This window comes from Lolium rigidum, chromosome 2, assembly GCF_022539505.1.
Source record: "Lolium rigidum isolate FL_2022 chromosome 2, APGP_CSIRO_Lrig_0.1, whole genome shotgun sequence".
NCBI classification, from domain to species: Eukaryota; Viridiplantae; Streptophyta; class Magnoliopsida; order Poales; family Poaceae; genus Lolium; species Lolium rigidum.
Window position 1 is genome coordinate 214316147 of NC_061509.1, and position 21213 is coordinate 214337359.

Here is a 21213-nt window from a genome sequence, read left to right on the forward strand (position 1 = left end):
CCTTATAGATTTGTTTTGTAAACTTTACACATCTTGTAGTTCTCAAAGGCACAATAGCACTAGTATGTTCTCCCCTCTCCTTACATTAGTATATATATGGCGGAAAGAAACAAGCATCCATGAGTGCCTCAGGAGGTGGCAATTTGGCTCATAGGAGCAGATGCTCTCATTATATAAAATAATTAAAAAACAATTTTAAAAATGTTAAAAAATTCTGATATAAATTTGTTGGTGTACATCTTGACATTCTATGTTAGTGCACAAATTTTTGTGGAGAAACAACATTTTGTGTGACCTGTACAAAAAAGGCAAAAAAATATCCTGTATGTAGTCGTGTTATAGCATCAAAACATGTCTTTTTTACAGGAGCCACAATTATTTTTAGTTTTTTTTGAAAACTTGTGTACCAACATAAAATGTCTAGATGTACATGTAAAAATTTAGTTTAGAATTTTTTGACACTTTGAAATGTGGATTCACATAATGGGAGCATATGCTCCTATGAGCCAAAGTGCATTTCCCGAGTGCCTCACGACTACTCACACAGAATAACTCAAATCTCTTAAGGTACCCTCCTGTAGTTTTATCCTTGAAAATGTTGAATTACATGTTCCAAATTATAAGATATTTTGGAAGGCTATTTTAGCCTTCCTCAGAACGTCTTATAATTTGAAATAGATGCGGTAGTTTTAATATCGCGTAGAGATACTGTTGTAGCTTAGTAATGGTTAACACTTTGCCAATACGGATGAAATTTACAATTCAAGGCTCTTTCTCATTTTTTTTGGTGGATTCCTCAATATTTCCAGCTAGCAGATACATGCAGAATTGCAGATCATTACCCTCGCATCTATTGATCTTGAAGCTCAGGAATAGACTTGCTTTAAAGAAACTTATCAATTTTCATTTTCAACTATTTTGTTGCCAGTGAACAAGAGTTGCCAAGCAATGGAGCTAACATTCTTTAGAGAAATGCAATGGCTAATATGGTGGCGGCTACTCCTGATCCTCACCCTCACGAGGCATTGTTGAATTCGCTTGCTACTGCATCACCCCATGATGAAAGTCAAGAAGAGGATGTGCGATGACGTGGGCTTAGCCTAGTGGTTGGGGTCGCAGTGGCGCACCCTAACGACCGGAGTTCGATTCCTGTTAGGGATGAATTTCGGAATTGTCACGCCAAGTCCCGCTTCTACTATATCAAAAAGTGTCTAGTTCCTCTTAGACACGGTTTTTTTTTTCAAGAAGAGGATGTGCATAGAGAACTTCCTTGAAGAAGAAAAGGAAAAGAAGCAAACAGAGAGTGGAGGAAACTTAGAGGTTCTCACTTCCTATCCAATGAAAGAAAAGTATGATTTTGTAGGTGAATCTGGTTGGGTTTGCACCGGAGACTTGCCTAGTTTCATCGGCTTCAATATGCTTTTATCGGATGTCCTCGAAGGTCCGGCTCCAATTTGCTTTTGATAGTTCATGGATGTTATGTGGTTGTGCTTTTTATATATGTTTTTCGATTTGTATATAACTTCTCCTCGCAAACACTAGCAGTAGCAATGCACAAGGCTTCTTTCTTTTGCTTTTCAAACTCGAACCTAGCTCTAAATTTGTATAGTGTTGTTTCATTATTCAATAATAGTGGAACCCGGGTTTGTTTTCAAGGGTCATATGGAAAGAAGTTACTATTTAGTTGGAGACAATGTAGTACCTTAATGGTTAACACTTTGCCAATCTGAATGTAATTTAAAATTTAGTTAGTTAATTGTTTGTTGCTTTTGAGTATGTATGCAACTTACACTTCAATTACCGTGATTGTCCCTACATCACTGGACACCTGAAACAACAAGACAAAATTAAAGTTTTAAGTGTTTGTAGCTAGAAGTGAAATTTAGGCGGTATGCCACATCTCTAGGCTGCGCAATGCTGATTGCGGTGCACATAGCTTCTTTCTTTTGTTTTTCGAACATGAACCTCTAAATATTTGTAGCTTTTTTCGGTTATCTCAATGATAGCGGAATCCGGCCGTATTTTCGGGGTTGTATGAAGAAAACTTAATTAGTTTGCGTGGAGACAATGTTTAACACTTTGCCAATCCAGATGTATTTTACGGTTCAATTACTCAATTTGTTCGTTGATTCGTGTCCATAATGCAATTTTACACTTCAATTACTATGATTGTAGTACATTACGACACATCTGATAACAAGACACATCTGATAACAAGGAGACAAAACTAAGGTGTCAAGTAAGATCCTAGTTGAATCACACTTCTAATACATTCTAACAAATTTACTTATACTATACATACAAAATAAACTAGGATTGGGATTTTGGTGGGATTCCACATATCGAGGCTGCACGACACTCATTGGCACCGCTATGATGGAGAGACAGACCCGTGACTACGGCCTCCGATTACAAGTTGGTTGGCAACTACCCCATCTACCAGAAAATTACATTTACATATACTTGAACCCATTCAACTATATTTGATATATTTTATGTTTTGCCACACTTTTCTTAAAAGTATCTATTATTCGCCACATTACCACTACATGTCAGTGATATAAAAAATGGCAAATAATTGAAGTACAACGAAAAATGTGTCAAATTGTAAAATCCCACCTCTAATCCACGAAATTGTACTGTACAATAATCTTTCTGGATTAGAGAGGCTCAGGGGGCAGTTGTCGCGGTATTAATATCACCCGCACTTTTCCCTTCCTTCGTTTCCGTTTCCGCACCTCGCTCCACCTCCGCCTCCTCCCACCCCTCGCCGCAGCTCGGAGGAGCGCCGCTGCGGTGCTTGAGATTTTCTCTCCGCCTCAGCCTCGGCTCCGGCGCCCACTCCTCGCGTGGAACCAGCGTCACCCTTTGCAGCCTCGGTGGTTCAGGCCAGTGGCGGGTTCGGATCCGAGCGCGGGGGATCCGGTAGAAGGCCTCGGAGGGGAATGTGGGTTCCGATTTGCGGTGGTTTCGCGGCGGGAGGCTACGGTGAGTGTTTTCCGGGCTGCGAATTGTGATTCGGGGCGGGTGCGCCCCTGTGGCTAGGGGTGGTTGGGTTTGTTTCAGGGGCAGGTGTTTGGATTTTTTCGCTAGTTCCTCTCCAGGTTGATTCGTGGAAATCCTTCGATTAATATCAGCTGCAAGCGCCTTGTGGCGCTTGCTCTGGCCCTTTGGGCGATTCCGCTTCGACATGTGGATTCCGCCGTTCCATCGTTCGGACTCCATCTCATAATTGGTGTTGTTTGATTAACCGTGGTCGAGAGCTGGAGATTTTAGGCGATAATTTCACGCTTTGATGTGCGAGCGCGCGATTTCAGGTGCTTTTTGAGTGACCCAATTCGTGGATTCCTGCTTGTCGCGTAACTCTCATCAGACATCAGTCGGCGAATGAACCCACTGGGTTAATTCCGTACCCGATCGTTCTATTTTAGGGAATTCTCTAGGTATGTCGTGGCAGAACTGTAGAACTGGGCTTAATATGGTACACAATTTATATCTGCGCTCATGATTGAGGCCTTTCCAGATTCTAACTGTTGCATACACTTTGACCAGTCTTTCGGGTGGGAAATAGATTTGACCACCACCTAAGCTTGCTATTTTTGCGCGTGTTTCTGCTCTACTACGTGGAAGGATGGTATGAATTCGCGGGCTACATATCTAGCTGCTTAATTCGGCATCTTTAAATGAACAGATTCATAAGTGTCGTGGCTAGGAATTTGACCCGTGTGTGAACGGTCTTGTCTATAACTTTTTCCTGCGGTGTTTTGTGAATTGCGATTGAGATAGCACTGAGCTGTTGGGGATTCCTGGATCAAATAGGAGAGTTTGACTTGTTAGCACCCTAGTACATGCATTTCTGGTCTTGGGCATCGATCGCCTGGCTACAGTGGCTGCTGTGGTGTGAACAATTCAGTGAGATTGTGCCTTTAGGCATATAGGATGATATGGATAAGGAGCACACGAATGAGTAATTGACCACGCGCATGTTTACATTTCTGCATGCAGCATGTACTTTTGGATGTAATATTCGTTTTACATGAGTTCACTGGACATAAATCTTTTGATCCTGTCCACTTCACTTTAGTTAGGCATCTTCATTTCAGTAGCCACTTTTAGCTATAATTTAGTAATGGAAAGTGTAAAAAAAATGTTCTAGCAGGATGAGTACTGATTTCTTTTTGGGTGTATACAGGTCGAGTGGAGTCACGTTTTGTTGAGCTGGGGATATAAAGCATGGGTGCCTTCACCCAGTAAGCTCAGGATTTGTGTGTCAAGGGGTTGATGTCTTCAGGACTATGGCAGGGAATGAGGAAGTTGCTCCGAAACCTGCGTCATGCGGGGCAAGGTTACGTAGGAGACTTGATTCATCACTAAAAGAGGAAGTGCCCACGAGGGACCCATTCTTGAAGCACAGAGGGAAGAAGTTTGATCTATCTAGCCTAGATTGGATTGATCAGATTCCAGAATGTCCAGTTTTTTCTCCTTCTGTTGAGGAGTTTGAGGATCCATTTGTTTATCTCAGCAAAATTGCCCCTGTTGCTGCAGAATATGGTATAGGTTCTTCTCTATGTTTGTCTGTGTTTATTTTCTTCGAGTAAGGTCAAGGACATGATAACAATTGATTGTAAGCAGGCAGAGAGCTAATGTTTGCCAAATCTGATCTCGTGAAATAAAATAAAGATAAATTTGCTCACAATTCTCAACCATCCCTGCTACTTCCAAGTTGTATTAAGTGCCAAATGTTCAATATTAGGAGCCACCAATATGGTTTTAAAGTTTATAGACCTAAGTGATGCCAATGCACCCCAATGCACAAGTTTAGGAACCTCTTGTGCAATTTACTCTAAATATAAAGGACAATTGGAGTGGCTCTCCTGTGGTATTCTCTTCACATTTTTTACTCTCAGAGTATCACATCCAAATCATGCTGCACCTCCAGTTGAGCTTGTCTATTATCATAATGACTGCAGAATTGAAACATATCATAATATTTATGGGTTTTGTGCACATGCGTGAAATAGATGAGCCACACACAAAAACAAGCATTGTCTTAGCAAACCGTTTGGCAGCAGCGAATATCTCGAACCAAATCGTTTGGCGAGTGTGCTTTTTTCATGGCTGAGACAATCTGCGATTTTGCCAGGTATATGCAAGATTGTTTCACCTATATGTGCTTCTGTACATGTTGGAACTGTACTTATGAAGGAAAAAGGTGGGCTGAAGTTTACTACCAGAGTGCAGCCTCTCCGTCTTGCTGAATGGTCCGCGGATGACAAGTTTGCTTTCTTCATGAGTGGAAGGTCTGTTAGCCTACTGATGATGCGTTACTGCTTCATAGTTATGTTTGCCATGTATAATGCATAACTTATGAGTTTGTATCAACAGAAAATACACATTTCGAGATTTTGAGAAGATGGCAAATAAAGGATTTGTTCGGAGATACTCTAGTGCTGCATGTCTTCCACCAAGGTATATGGAAGAGGAATTTTGGAATGAAATAGCATTTGGCAAGATGGACTCTGTTGAGTATGCATGCGATATTGATGGTAGTGCTTTCTCGTCTTCTCCGAATGACCAACTCGGAAGTAGCAAGTGGAACCTAAAGGTACTTCATTTATGTACCATATTTAGAGCTATTTATGTACCAACCTCACTAGGTAAAATTTCCTTGGCATTTCTGTATTTGAATTTCGTTCAGTTATGCAGTGGCTAGAATGTATGCCTGCTCTACATTCCCTTTTTTGCAGTATGTGTTGAGTGTAGTGTGGGGTTACACAGCCACGCTCTTGCAATTATGCGTTTATCAAGCTTACTTGTCCTTATTTTAATCATTAGTTCATTATATGATCTTATCTATTGCAAGTGTTACATTGCTTTATGATATGTTAAAATATTTCATTGTGCTCTGATCCAGAAACTTTCTCGGTTGTCCAAATCAATTCTGCGTCTTCTGAGAACAGCAATTCCAGTGAGTACATTGTATCAATGGAATTCCCTGCTTTATTGTTTAGTACTCACCGCTGTTTATTTCCTGGAATCTCCAGGGAGTAACTGACCCAATGTTGTATATTGGAATGCTCTTTAGTATGTTTGCCTGGCATGTGGAAGACCATTACTTGTACAGGTGCATGATTAATAGTTTTGTTATGTCCCTCTTTCTACACTTTTGCAACATGCTGTAGACTGAACCTTCTGTATATTCTAATCGGATTTTATGATTTTGTAGCATTAACTACCATCACTGTGGGGCTCCAAAAACATGGTATGCGGTTCCAGGAAAAGCTGCTCCAGAATTTGAGAAAGTGGTACGTGAGCATGTATATGATCATGAAATTTTATCAGGTGAAAGAGAAACTGCAGCATTTGATATCCTTTTGGGGAAGACTACAATGTTCCCTCCCAATATTCTACTGCATCATCATGTTCCAGTTTACCGAGCTATACAGAGACCTGGAGAGTTTGTGATCACATTTCCTCGAGCGTACCATTCAGGTTTCAGCCATGGTGAGCCTTTCTTGGAAGTTTTGTGATGCCAGTTATCTTCCAAATTATCTGGATATCTGTAATGTCTATTTTATAGGATAATATGAACAGTGGGAAATGCTTATAACAAATTTCAGGTTTTAATTGTGGCGAGGCAGTGAATTTTGCTGTTGGTGAATGGTTCCCGCTTGGAGCAATTGCTAGTCAACGTTATGCACTTCTAAATAGGATACCGCTACTGCCTTATGAGGAACTTCTTTGTAAAGAGACGGCACTTCTTGCTCACGAATTTTCTATGTCTGGTCATAAAGATATTACAACATCAACTGGCGATAGTCACATTGAACAGTGTATGAAAGTTCCTTTTGTGCAGTTGATGCGGCTCCAGCATTGTGTCCGTTGGTCACTTATGAAAATGGGAGCTCGCACATACTATAAAGCAGATATTGATTTGACAGTTCTCTGTGGCATATGCAGACGTGACTGCTACGTAGCTCATGTTATGTGTAACTGCAGAGTTGATGCAATTTGCCTTTGTCATGGTAAGGAATTTTAACATTAAGTGCAGATGTCAACCTCTTGAAGCAACCTTCTCACTTGTTTGCCTTGTTTTGAAGAGGAAGAGATTTGGAAGTGCCCTTGCAGCTGCGATCGTACTGTATTTGTGAGGAAAGACATCTTTGAGTTGGAGACATTGTCAAAGAAATTTGAGGAGGAAAATGGAACAATCGATTCAGTTAGAAAGCAAATCTGTCATGGCTCTAGCACACATTCTTACTTCAACTGCATTAATGATGATGCTGAATACTTCCCGTACTGCAAGATTCACATAGATGTATCTGCTGAAGTTCATAGTATTTCAGAGACACGTGTTCTTCCATACGATCTGAACAAGCCATATCCTGCTGCATCAACAATAACATTTTCCTTTGGACCCCATGATTATTCTACACAAAGTGATGTAAGGTTCACTCCAGAGTTTCTTATGTCGCTGAACTGTATTGGGGCAAATAAATGTGTTGATATTAGTTTTTATTTGCAGGAGTGCACTAGTTCTAACAGAAGAATCTTCTCTAGCTCTTGTCCTGAGAATTCATTTACTCCTGAAACTGCAACCATTAATGCATGCCCTTCGTCTGCACCTGATCAAACATGCTCTTCTGAAAAATTGGCTGCAGAAGATACTTCTGATTCTGACTGTGAGGTATTTAGGGTGAAGAGAAGGTCAGGCATAACTCCTGATAGAAGGCGTACAGAAGATGTAACATTAACAAGTTTCACTGAGAATCAGGTACAGATATTTATGTGTCAGTGCTCATTTATTTGCATCCCTTTGCATTTATAATTTGATGTCACTATCCATGTTTGCACTGTAACTAAAGTAACACTACAGAAACTAATGGTGAGAGGAATATCCGTGGGCTCTGTCAGTGTCTAAGATGTGTAGAATGATGTTATTTCTTCACTGTTCCGCATATCTGTTAACCATTCCTTAAAAAATCAGCACATTTCATTCTGATCTAGCACAGGATCCACTAAGGTCACTCCCTGTGTGGATTGGGCAACCAAAATTACTCCCTCTATTTTTATTTAGTTCACGCTTTGGGTTTAGTCAAAGTTAAACTTTATAAAGTTTGACTAAATATTTAGGAAAAAAATCAACATCTATAATATAAAGTCTATGGTATTACAATCGGTGTAAGTACAAAAGTATTTCCCTTACAATCGTCAGTAAAGTCTATTTTCATTTTATATGCTTTTATGATTGTGGATGTTGATATTTGTTCCTATATTCCTGGTCAAACTTTACAACATTTGACTTTGACTAAACCCATAACACGAAGTAAATAGAAACGGAGGGAGAATAACCCTGTTTGCGTAATCGATCTTAGTGCTTAGCCTCAGTCCAGCATATAGTAAAATGGTTATTAAACCTGAAAGAGTAATTAAAGTATTTCCATTTCACAACTTATAACCACTTCATAAGTCTGAAGGGACATGATACATCTGTTCATAAGTTGTGACTAGAACGATTTAGTGAACAGCAAGTTTATTTCATGGATTGATTGCACTGATGAACAACCTTTTTCCCAGAACACCCAATATTCAGTTTCACATATGCTACTTTGTTTACTAATGTCATCTCCTTGATCCCAACTTCAGGTATTAAAACGGTTGAAGAAAATCCATACAGATGACAGACAGCAGCAAAAGTTAGTGGAAGGATCCAGCGGCAAAAATGATCCTGTCCATACCTATTATTCTAGACATTGTGACTTTATTTCTGGCAATGGAGATGACCCAATAGCTACAACCAAATTGAAGACGAGACATCAACTAGATGGAAATATTTTGGAGGATGAAGTTGGTTCCAGCCAAAATCCTAATGGCTGCAACTACCTGCCTCCATCTGTAGAGCTTGGGCCAAAGCGCTTGAAAATTCTTGGCCCATCCTTTCCCAGCGGGAATAGTGCATTGGAAAATTCTTATAGATTCCAGGACAGTGACTTGGCTAGTCAGTATGACCAATGAAGTATAACTAGGCAATCGGTGCTAACAGCCTAACATCACGTATGTTAACAATATCATTTCTCAACTTCTGGAAGCTTACAACTCTTTTCCGCAGTATGGATGGTTCGGAAGCAATTCTTTCCGCAGGCCTCCAATAGAGGCACTGTCATGGCTGGATCCTTGATTTATTGCCAGGTCACCTTTGGGGACCTGAAAAGAGTAGGCAGATATTATCTGATGTTCCTAAGTTGTACATCTTCACTTTCCTTTCTTCTAGGCTTTCCACTGTGAAGAGGTTAGTCCATAACTTTTACAGTTTCTTTCATTCTTTTTCGACAGACACACATGTACCTAGAAGGCTTTAACAGATGCAAATATGAAACTGATACTGTACATCTCCAGAGGAACTACCTGTCTTCACTCTATGTAATCTCGGGTCATTAAGGTCACCAACTTTTTTGTCATTATTGTTTCCAGTGTATTTGTCTCCAGATGTGTTAAACTGTTAATAGCTTGAAAAGAAATGAACCGAAATTGCTAGCCCAAATGTGCATTTGTTTCCAGATGTGTTAATAACTTATGCTAACAAGAAATCACTAACATAACTAAATGTTATGTTTCATATGCAACAGAGTTGATTCCTTGTGATAATGCATATCGAAGCCCATGTAAATGTTCGAATCAATCATGTTTTATTGAGAGTGGGTGTAACAGAAGGAATAAAGGCGAGCAATTCAGTCACACATCATAGTTCTTAGACTGATCTACTAAAATCTGGCATATAAGATTTACTTTCTCCTATATCTGTATGATACAATATTTTCTTAGCCAATTATATATATATATTTTTTTGAGCTAAAAACTGTAGGGGAGGCCCCGACAGTAAAATTTTATTAAAAGAGATAAAATATGTACAAGAGGAGAAGAAAGGAGGGAATGTACAAAAGGGCCTAGCCCTGGGCATAACCCAAAGAGAACTACAAAGCTTCTAGCCAAGCTAAGAGAGGGGTTTTTTGGTCATCCTTCATTCTGTAAGAGAGAAGGAAGATGTCCCTCTTAAAAGAAAAGGACCAAGCTCTAATAGAAGGTGTTACATTGTCAAAAATAAAAGCGTTCCGTTGCTTCCATAGATTCCAGGTGGCAGTGGCAAACACTTCAAAGAAGAAAGGCTTCCTAAAAATTCCTCGTTTAGCCAATTATATTTAGTTTCAAAGTAATGGCTTGGTTAGCTAAGTATAATTTGACTAATTGTCTGGTGAATGTCTTCTGTTTGTGGAAATAAAGTTATTTTGCAAATTCTTAGCAAGACTCCAAGTTGCCCAGGACTCCAGGGAGAACGACGTGTTGTTTCTTGTCTGAATGCTTTGCCCAAATATGCAAATTAGGCATGATGCTTCTTATCGTATCATTGGGCTTGCATATAGTATAGTTATTATGCTGTGATGGTGGGACAAGCAAAATAGCCCGGTGCACGATTACATACTTTCACTCACCCATACCACCATCATTTTGCTCCACCTGTTGCTGGAAATGCCATGAGGGCCTAGAAGAACCATTAGCACAATAGTTTGGTATGATTTTGCAAGGCTATTATGGCTTTACATTCGCAAATAGACTATTCCTCCATGGAAAGGTGATGATGGGTTCATGACCAAAGATTTGAGATCTTTTTTTTTAACTTTGTCAATTCTCTTTTCACTCTTTCGCGTATGTTCTCAAATAAAATTACATGCCATCAAATCATAGGATGTCTTTAAAGACAAGTAAAAAAAGAAGGATTCTCTTTGCTGCCACTCGTTGGTGTCCATGATGATGAACTGCCGAGTGCTGACTGAAGCTTTGTCAAGACTCGGTACTGCACTTGTACCCACCTGCTCTGTTTTCATTCGGTTACCATGTCAGTGTCATCCCAATGATAAAGATCCAGTTTCCTAATTTGCAAGGGCTCAACCTTAAGGCAAAGGTATGCATCATATAAAATGTAAGTGCACATAATAAATTACGAGTATAATGTTCCTTTAGATTCATGCCATCTCTTATCAGCGAGTCTTGTTGAAAGATAAATATTCTGTGTCCTAATGAGGAAAAGACCGTGGATTCCAGCTTGTCATGTCGTCTAATTCAAGAAAACAAACTTCTGGTAGGAATCCATCAATTGCCTTGTTGTCTGTCAATCAGACACCCTGAAAGACATTCCCCTGTATCCGACCAACTTGGTTGGAAATGTGATCATCCGACCCTCTCCATACAATTGATGGTCGATACTAGGTCATGGTCTGAAGGTCCTATATGACAGAGTACTACCTATTATGTCGTCACGCATGTGTTTAATTTTTCAAAATGCCAATAACTCATGCTAGTCATGCTTAGCTTACATGTGGTGTCCGAAAGCCGTAAGTGGCCCTTGTAGACTGGGCCTGTCGAGTCAAAGCCTGGCCTCCTACAGTTTCCTCTTGCATGTACATCAGCTCAGTTGATGTTCATGGCAGAAATTGCTGGAGTGCCTCCATGGTTCACCTGTCCTCACCAGATGCTTGGTTCCAATATATCTAGCCCTGTGTAGTCTCGCCATAGGGCCATGACCATACCATGCAGGCAATGGACACTGGTTTGGTTTTGTACCATGGCGAGTAAATTGTTGTTGCGTGGCCTCTGCGGCTGCCTGGCCATGAATGGCTCTCAAAATCCTCAACAGGATGTGACCACACTCTGAGCGGGGACAAGCCATTTAAGGCCCCAGAGTTCAAGGCCTCCATGTCTAATGTCTTGACCTACATGCCCACTGCTCTTGGCATTTCAAGCAGTAGTGGTATAGTAGTAGAATCAGGCCATCAGCTGATAGTGTGTTAGATATAAAATCTAGGGTACGGGGCACATTGTTTATGAGGCTGTGACTTGTGAGAAGGGTCTCTCTTGGTCATGTAAGCTTAGTTTTAGACTGAAAGTTTTGTGGTGGATCGAAGTAGTTCAAATTTAAGCCTGCCAATGTAGATATTGTCAAGCTAGAGGAGGATCCCTTTGAATAGTACACTTTCACATGGCTCGCTCTAGGCCTTGCAAAGTCAAGCAAGACCAAACAAAACCTTCTGGCTGAACCGATCTAGTTAGCAGTCTTTGCTGTGACATTCCTATTGGCCTGCCATATAAAGAAACCAATGATCAAATTCTTCTCCTGTGTAGCTCCTCCTTAAACAAAACAGCTACTATTGGACTAAATAAACCAGGATTGCTAGCATAATCATTATACAATCATATTCCTTGTCGGCATCCATCATGCTATTCTATTCCACCTGCTAGATCAAATCAGATTTGTTCTGTAGTGGCTTCCATTGTCAGTTTTATCAATTGATGAATTCAGTCAGTGACATGTACCCTCCCGGCATTAGTTTTTCCTGTGCCCTTTGACTCACCCGTCATTTCCCCACGTCCACGTCATTAATTTAGAAATCATCTTGTCTGTACACGGAATCTTGTGTTGCGATTATCAAATCCTCAATACTGGTGTAGATGCCCTTGGTATGCGTGTGCACACAAGATAACAACATGTAGTCTACTGATGTATCTCATCCATCCTTCGTAGCTTCAGCAAGGTCACCGGCATTTGCACCAATTTTTTAAAAAGCCCCCTCATTTTTATTAGATGTGGCCAAATTGATCTCGGTGATATCCTTGAGCGGTCTCCTGCTGGAACCTGCTTCCTTCCCTCTCAAGTACCCTGGGTTGCCTCTCTCGGTTTGGTGGTTGAGGAGAGGAGATTTCCAACACCTTGAAGACAAAGTGGTCGGTAAAACCCTAACTTGGAATGGGAAACATATCACAACAGCAGGGCACACCTTCGTTGTCAAGTTGGTTCTTGCTTCACAATCAATCTATCACTTGACCCCGCTCATTACGCCACCCGGGACCATGCACAACATCGAGGGCCTTTTTACGGGCGGCCACCAAAAATGTCCCCAATGGAAAATGCAAATGAATTGGGAAGCAGTTTGCATACCAAAAATACCTTGTGGGTCTCTTGGTGTGCTCAACACTATACTCTTTGCAAGGGTCCTAAGATTGAGATGGACATACCTTGAATGGAAGGACTCTCTTAAGATTTGGGGTGGCTTGGGAAATGCTTCCACAAAATTTGACATGGAGATTCTCTATGCTGCCACCACAATCGCAGTGGGAAATGGAGAAAAGACCCATTTTGGGAGGCCCCTTGGCTCAATGGCCGGAAGCTGAAAGACATAGCTCCGCTCATCTACATGATTTCCTTGAGAAAGAAGTTCAATGCTTGGTTTTTCAAAATCAACATGAACGCCAACTTTTCCATGGACCACATGCGCCAATTAGTTATTGTTTGGACTCTTCTTCGGCAATTAACCTTCGGTGACGATTTTATGGATGACATCAAGTGGACCCTGACCGAAAATGGACAATACATGAGCATATCCGCCTACAAGGCGCAATTCCTTGGAGCAACATATTCGCCCACTACTCCTCGGTTTGGAAGATTTCCGCACCCCAAGATCAAGCTCTTTGCATGGCTTGCTATTGAAAATATGGAGAGCATGCCGCCTTGAGAAGAGAGGATGACTAAACTGTGATGTTTGCCTGCCTATTCAAACGAGTTTCGTAATCGGTTGATCATCTGTTCGTCTATTGTAGATTCACTATAAGGCTCTGAGACATTATCAAAAGTTTCCTCGGGCTTCACTTCATCGACCTCTCCTCTTGGCAGGTGCAACCAATCCTCTCTTGGTGGACCTCCATGACGAAGTGCAAAGATTTGGCATCCGTCACCCTTCTGATAGAATAGCGTGTTAGGTCTAACCTTCTAGCAAGCCTAATATGACATGGTATCAATTGTATGATTGTATTATGAGCTCTTTGTACCTACCGCTAATATATAACCGAGGCCAGCCGAGCCCTATGTGTATTGAGCGTTGTTCCCCTCAACCGATCTAGTGTTTTACATGGTATTAGACTTGGCGATATAGAGCCATGACTTCCGCTTCTGCCGAGCCCGCCATCGCCATCATAAACTCCATAGCGGCTGCATTCGTCGGACCCTTCACCTCCTTCGTCATTGTTGACTGCTCTTGGCATGGTCTCTTGGTGCCTGATCAACATCGGCCATCTGACCACGCCTCCGGAGGTCACAGGTCGCTTCCCTTATTATCGTTGAACTCTTATCTTAATTAATAGATTGGGGCAAATCTTTTGCCCCTATTAAAGAAAGGTCTTCTGCTGCAGCCTAGCACAGTGGTAGAAGAAGAGAAAAGGATCGGGTGCTAAAATGATGGTCAATTTGTGGGCAAGATGCAACTTTGACTGTCGGTAGCCGGACAAGGGCACGGAAACGGCGGGGGCCATGCAGTGCAGGAGGGCGCCGTATGATAAGCGGGGCCAGCCGGCCACGATCCATGCACAGTGACTGTAGTAGCTGCAGTAGTGGTGCGGTGGTCGTTGGCGATCTATGTATGCAGGTCACCCGCTCCTTGGGCATTATGTGTGTGTGTGCCTCCACTTAGCTGAGGTTGGTCTCCGTCCTGTCTCCATCCATGCACATGGAGATTGTTCCTGTGCATTTCTTTTTGAGAGCAGCTACTCATGCTTCAGCGAGACATTGTACTGCAAATAATGCGTGCAGATCAATCCATGTATGTCTCCACCATACAGTCCTTTGTTTGAACGTTTCACGCGCAAGCAGCTAAGCTAGTAGCTGCTGAGCTGCTCTCGCTATCCGAGCAGTTTAGCGTCCAGAAACAGATGGGCATATTGGTTCCTCAGATTACTTGTGGCAGATGGATCGGCGAAAGCAACAATTCGTTCTCCTGTAACGCTCGAAATCAGAGGACCCATGCGCGCATGTTTGTTCCGCTCTGGCTGTATATATACAACACGCACATAGGATAGGAACAAGATCACTACGGAAACAGTTGAATAAACAGTACTTTCTCTCCGTTCACTGTCTTTTAGATATTTGATAGTGGACTAATTAGGAGCAAAATAAGTAAACCTAGATACAAAAGCGCGTTTAGATACACACCAAAAATGAGTTATCCTACAATAAGGGTCTTACAATAGTGAACAAGGTGAGTACAGAGTAGTATCTCCAATTCTCCATTGTTGCAGATTTGTCTAGATACGGACGTGCACAGAGCGAGTAAGACACATTGCCAGCCCTACTTCCGATGTATGTAATGTTGGTGATCTTATTATTAGGCCTGTGTCCATCACCGATTTGGCAAGTAAATGATGGGGCCTGGGTTAGCTGTACGGGAGCTAACTATCACTGCTCGCTACAGTAGTGTAAGTGCGATCGCATTCGTTCAACCAATTTGGCTCCGATTCGGGCTTACTAAGTACGTGCATCACTGTATCGTGTCGCAGAAAGGACCTGTCACGCCACTGTGCACCCGAGATCTATCAAACCACGATGGAATGTTCACATCGCACTTTAATTTAATCGGCGGTACGTACTTGAATGATAGATCCCGGAGTTGCTAAGAGCATCTCCAGTGGCGTCCCCCAAACCGCGTCGGATCGAGCGTTTGGGAGACGTGTTTTGTTCGTGCCGCGTTTGGGGGACGTCGCTCCCCAGCCGCGTCCCCCAAACGCCGCCCCCAATCAGAAATTCAAATAGATGCATTCAAAAGAGATCGTTCCCGCCGGTTCGTCGCGATCGAGTAGCGGCGATCGATCAAAGCATCGGGCGCGCGATCATATTACGGACCGGTGGTGCATGCAAATTAGAAGAAGGGGTTGGTCGACGGCGTCGTGTCCCGAGTCGACGCAGGCCCGTCGAGCACGACGACCTCGTCGCGATCCGCCTGTTCCCGTGCATGGTGCGTCTCGCTCCGTCGCCGACGCGGAGGCCGACGCAGTGTAGCAAGAGAAGACGCGTCGGCCTCGCTCTTGCCGCGCTGCCGCTGCCGCCGATGCCGATGCCGGCCGCCGTGGCCGCCGCGTCCGCCGCCGCCATTTTGGCTTCGATGTCGTCGAGGATCCGGCCTTTGAAGAAGTTGTGCGCCGCTCGCGTCCGGGGAGACATTCCCTCTCGTCGACGTTCTCGGCAGGGACATGTCGTCCCTGCGTTTCTTGAGCTCCAGCTTCTCCTCTTGCCTCTTGAGCAGCTCCGCCCACCTTTCGTCGGCCTTCTTGTCGCGGGAGATAAAGGTCGAGGAGACGTCGGCGAGGCATTTCGTGATCGACGCTCGCGTCTTCTCGGACGACGCAGCGTCGGCCAAGGCGGCCTTGGCAGCCTTGTTGCCGATAGGACGCCCTGCCGACGTTGCCGCCGGCGCGTCCGGATCAATGGCGTCCTTCCCCTTGGACAGCGACAAGCGCGTCAGCCGCCATTTCTCGTTCCCTTTGAGCTTGCCATAGCAATGCATCAGCGCGAAAGACTTGTGACCTTCCGAGTACTTGGCGTACAATTCCATGGCCCGATCAAACTAACCAAAGGAAGCAGACTCATTTCATCGAACACAATGTGGGCGCTACGGATTATGGAAGAAACAGTCGTACCAGTTTGCCGACGTCGGTGCCGCTGTCGCCTCTGGTCTCTAAGTCGTGATGGTACCCATGGAAGGAGTTCACCGACGCCTGGATGATGGCCCATCGCGTCGACATTGCCTTCTGGCTCCTCTTCATTGTCACTTTCCGGTAGTCGCTGTTGATGAGCTTGCGCTCATCGAACTCGGCCTTGATCCTCGCCCAATACTTCCCGCCTTTTTGGTTGGCGCCGATGATGGAGTCATGGCTCACCGTCGCCCACGACTCGCACAGACATTGATCTTCCGAGGCGTCCACTTCGGGCCTCGTGTGCCCGACGCCTTCTTCTTCTTCTTCTTCGTCCTCACGCCGTCCGCGTCTACCTCCACGAGATCATCGTCACCGGCACCCTCGTCGTCCTCTTCCTCGCCGCCCTCTTCGTCCTCATCGTCGTCCTCCTCGTCGTCCTCCACCCCGTCCTCTTCCTCGTCGTCCTCCTCCTCAACCCCGTCGTCCTCCTCAGCACCGGCGCCGTCGTATTCGAGCGGACCCCTCGCGGCCGGTGAAAGGGCCGCCGTCCGGACCGGGTCCCGGCTCGCGTTGCTCGTACGCCGGGGAGTAGAGGTTGTTGGGGTTGAAGCCGCCGTGCGGCAGCGCATCCCGGTAGTGCGGCGACAAGTTAGGCGTCACGCACCCGGGAGTGGCGGAGGGGCCGTCGTTGTAGAAGGCGGCTTGCGACGGAGAGAAGACTCCCGAACGTACACCGGCACGTTCGTACTATATGGGCTCGCGTTGGTGGTGGCGATACACCCGGCGATTATGTGCGTCGGTGGCCGGCGCGCCGCCGAGCCTTCTTCTCCAGCTCCGCCGCCCTCCGTCCTTTCCGCTCCGCCGTCGATAGCTTCCGGCGCGGGCAATCTTGCTGCCATTCATCTTCGGTCATTCCTTCGGGCTTCTTCTTCGCAGCCGGCGCCTTCCGCGGCTTCGCGAACGGCGCTTTCGCCCCTATCGTCGCATTGCCCGGCGGCTTCTTGGCCGCTTTCTTCGCCATCTTTTTGGGGGCTGTCGGCGGCGCCATGGAATGGGGAGAGGGTAGCGGCGGCGGGTGCACGGCGGGAGGGAGAAAGAAATCGGCGGGATAGGAGAAATGGATCGGCGGCGAGGATATGTTTTGGGAGGCCTGTGCGCGGCGGTATAGGCGCGATTTGGCGGGAGCGGCGGGATTTGGCGGGAGTGTGAGACGAATTTTCCCTGTGCCGCCGACGGGTCGGGCCCGCGTCGGTTGGCCTCGCTCGTTGTGTCCGGCGTCCCCGGAGCGTCCCCGTGGGACGGGGACGGGCTCGGGCGCCGGACACCGTATCGGGGCGCGCCGGACAAAAATGGGCTTTGGGGGACGCGGCTGGAACGCTTTTTTTGTCCGGCGCGCCCCAAATCGCTTTGGGGGACGGTTTGGGGGATGCGACTGGAGATGCTCTAAGACCTGGCGGAAGCTGCAGAGCAAGCTAGCTGCAGCTTGGTAAACGATCCAAGCGTACGGCGGATCAGATTTACGCACCGTCCTAGCTGCAGATTAATCCGTCGACCGATCTCGTCGCGTGCGCGCGGCATGCGCGCACGCTCGTGCCCCAGAGACCGACAGTGAGGTGATTTCATCAGTTATTAAGAGCTAACAAATGAAGGACGGATCGATGTGCAGCAGGCGTCCATGTCGCTCCGCTCCTGTAGAGATTCGGGACGGGCTTGTTCGATCGATCCGTTACATCGCGTACCCTGACGCGAGCATTTGCTTCGCCTGGCTATCCAGGATGATTCATAAATTTGGTTGGAACAGGACACAGGAGTAGCTTCTAGCTAATCTCCTGCCGCTTGCTCGCTACTATGGGAGATATATTAACTCCGGGAGCCGATCGAAAACCCTCTCAGAATGGTTTAGTGTGTATGGGCCCGTCTTCAGTTTTCTGCACTTGTTTGCCATATATTGATTATTGAACCGGTTTGGTGCTTCGGTGCTTGTTTAGCTAGGCTTCAGGGGAGGGAACTGGAGAAGATGCTCCCCGCCTTGCAAACCACTTCAAGCTCGATTGTGTAAAAAAAAAACCACTTGAAGCTCGAACCAATTCCGTGCTCCGGATGCGTGTCTTTGTACGGAAGAGAAGACAGAGTTTAATGGCCTCTTTTGATAGTAGGAATTAAATTTATGGGCACAGCTAGTGATCAGCCGACTGAGATTTACTAAATCTCAGTCACCTAACGTCAGGCTGACTCATTTTGGCTTGTTTTGACTTCGGATTGAATTGCCTAGGCGTTAGCATGCATATACAGGTCTAGAGACAAAGCGGCTATAAAAGCAGTCATAATTTTTTTTAATGCTTGAAAATAACAAAACTCAGTACTGGAATTTTTTACAGGATTGTTTTGGTTGAAAAAAAGGCTCAGCTACAACCCATACATAACTTGGAAAAACTTAGTTGTAATATAGACGTAACAAGAAAAATTTCAGTTGCAATCCACGTGAAACTGAAAAATCTCAGTTACAACCTACATGGAACTGGAAAAAAAATATCATAGTTGCAATGTACGTGCAACTTGGAAAATAAATCTATTACACCATTGCGCAGGAAAAAAATTTAATCACAACCCACTTGTAACTGGGAAAATCTCAGTTGCAATCTATGTCCAACAAAGAAAATCTAAGTTGCAACCTACATGCAACAGAAAAAAATCTCAGTTGTGTTCCACATGCAACTGGAAAAATCTTTGTTGCAACCCACATAAAACTAGGAAAATCCTAGTTGCAAGCCACATTCAACTAGGAAAAAATCTCAGTTGCAACCCACATGCAAGTGGAGAAATCTAAGTTACGACCCAAGTGCAACTAGAAAATCTCAATTGCAATTGTACAAAAAATATCAGTAAAGACCAACATGTAACTGGAATTTTTTTATTTGCGATCCACATGCAACTAGGAAAATCTTAGTTGCGACCCACATTCAACTGGAAAAAAATCTCAGCGATCCACATGCAACTAGTAAATATCTCACTTGCGACCCACATGCAAGTGGTAAAATCTTAGTTACGACCCACATGCAATAGGGAAAATCTCAGTTGCGACCCACATGCAACTGCGAAATCTCACTTGCGACCCACGTGAAACCCCGGAAAGAATCACAACTGCAAACCAATGTATAATTTCCTAAACTAGCACGAGTCAGGATGTAACCCAATGACCTGGACCAATTTTCTCAACTGCAACAGATGTATCGCTATTTCTTTTTGCAAAAAAATAGCAAAACACAGGGGAAAAATCAACAAATATTTTTTTTTTGCTAAACACCACATGCTATAGAAGGCGCGACAGATACAAAGCAGCGCATGACAAAACAACATCCACGTCAAAGTGTGCAGCGCCGTGGAGAAAAAATTTGGCTGGCACAAAACATCAAAATTGCACAAATCTTGATGCACTAAACTAAATGGTGGATTAGGTGACTGAAATTTAATAAATCTCAAGCGCCTGATTTCTAGCAATTCCGTAAATTTATAGGGTTAAAGTGTCAAGAACCGTAGATTCCTAAACAGATCTTGAAACACAGGAACTTTTGCAAGTAAGTTTTGGATGGTGCATAGGAAATGAAGAGAGGCAATGGGCGCGTTTGGTAGCCTGCATGTGCACCACTGCGCCAGCGAGATGAGTCTTCCTGCGCGTTGCGAATGAGCTATGAGCCATGAAACACATGTCATTTGGTATCCTGGGCGGCCTTTTCTGCGCTGGAGAAGGAAGCCAGGCCCCATCGTTTTGTTCCCCGTTTTCAGCCCAAGTTGCACGCAGGAAAACAGGAATCAACTATTTGGTTGCTCAAATCACAGTTCTGCATCCTTACCACAATTCAAATAGAGTGAGATTACCATGCCATAGCATGTTACATACGATCAGACAACATTCAGAAGAACAAGATCCTCACGATCACCACAATAAGGAAGACGATGATGTAATCTTTGACCCGACTAGGACGTACCATCGGTGGTGCTCCTTGTAGAGCATGTACTTCCTTCGGCGGTAGCTGTGCTAATGACACTGTCTCATCGATGACCTGATCTTCCAGGAACTCCTCTTCCAGGAAGGTGAGGTACTCTTGATGTGCCTCCTCCAATGTTTCATACACTCGGTAGTTGTTGTTGGAGTAGCCATTGACCTGGTCTTGACAGACCCTCAATGAGCTGTAGATTCCTCGAACCCTTCCGCGGAACACCACATACCACTAGAACGACATAAGAAGAACATGTAACGATCACAACCATGAACCAATTCATAACACAGCAATAGAACCACACAAGTGTTGACATCAAATGATAAACTAACAAGGCATGCATGATCATTCCAAAAGTGGATCACAAGTTCATCCTACACTACCATGGTGTCATCCTACCACCATAACAAAAGCGGGTGACATCCTAACACCGCAAGTTCACCATCACCTAAGGGGTTAGTATATACCACCTCATCATAGTTACAAAAAGGGGCCAGGTTTTTCAACCCTAGCTACTGCCAAAATGTACCATCATCATCATCAAGAAGTTCATCACCTCCATGCATGCATCCCCTAAACCACCCCCTCAAGGGCACCACTACACGTTGCAGTGGTACTTTGCAAGGTAGTTCCTTAGCCAGAGGATGCGGTGTGGCTTGATCATGCCCACAAAGCTGCAACCCTGGGCCTTGTGGTCGACGAGGTG

The 21213-nt window shown here is 44.4% G+C and overlaps 1 protein-coding gene across 3 annotated transcripts; it reads left to right on the plus strand.

Annotated features, from left to right (window-relative positions):
• Positions 1-2941: 2941 nt before the first annotated feature.
• LOC124692918 (lysine-specific demethylase JMJ706-like) lies at positions 2942-10815 on the plus strand. 3 transcript variants are annotated; one of them, XR_006999789.1, is made up of 12 exons: positions 2942-2988; positions 4193-4551; positions 5144-5300; positions 5386-5605; positions 5915-5968; positions 6045-6124; positions 6227-6504; positions 6621-7025; positions 7101-7444; positions 7526-7774; positions 8647-9289; positions 10741-10815. XR_006999789.1 is itself a non-coding variant. In XM_047226360.1 (11 exons), exons 2-11 carry the CDS (start codon positions 4296-4298, stop codon positions 9013-9015), a joined length of 2412 nt encoding a protein of 803 aa, XP_047082316.1. In that variant the 5' UTR covers positions 2942-2988; positions 4193-4295; the 3' UTR covers positions 9016-9458. The 3 variants fall into 3 exon arrangements, 1 of the variants encoding a protein (XP_047082316.1); XR_006999790.1 differs by lacking the exon at positions 10741-10815 and adding an exon at positions 9334-9458 and having other exon boundaries at positions 8647-9213; XM_047226360.1 differs by lacking the exon at positions 10741-10815 and having other exon boundaries at positions 8647-9458.
• The last annotated feature ends 10398 nt before the right edge of the window (positions 10816-21213 follow it).

Coding starts and splice junctions, on each gene's coding strand:
- LOC124692918 (XM_047226360.1), top strand. CDS start 4,296: ATGGCAGGGAATGAGGAAGTTGCTCCGAAACCTGCGTCATGCGGGGCA. Junction 4,552..5,143: donor CCCTGTTGCTGCAGAATATG/GTATAGGTTCTT, acceptor CGATTTTGCCAG/GTATATGCAAGATTGTTTCA. Junction 5,969..6,044: donor TTCTGAGAACAGCAATTCCA/GTGAGTACATTG, acceptor TGGAATCTCCAG/GGAGTAACTGACCCAATGTT.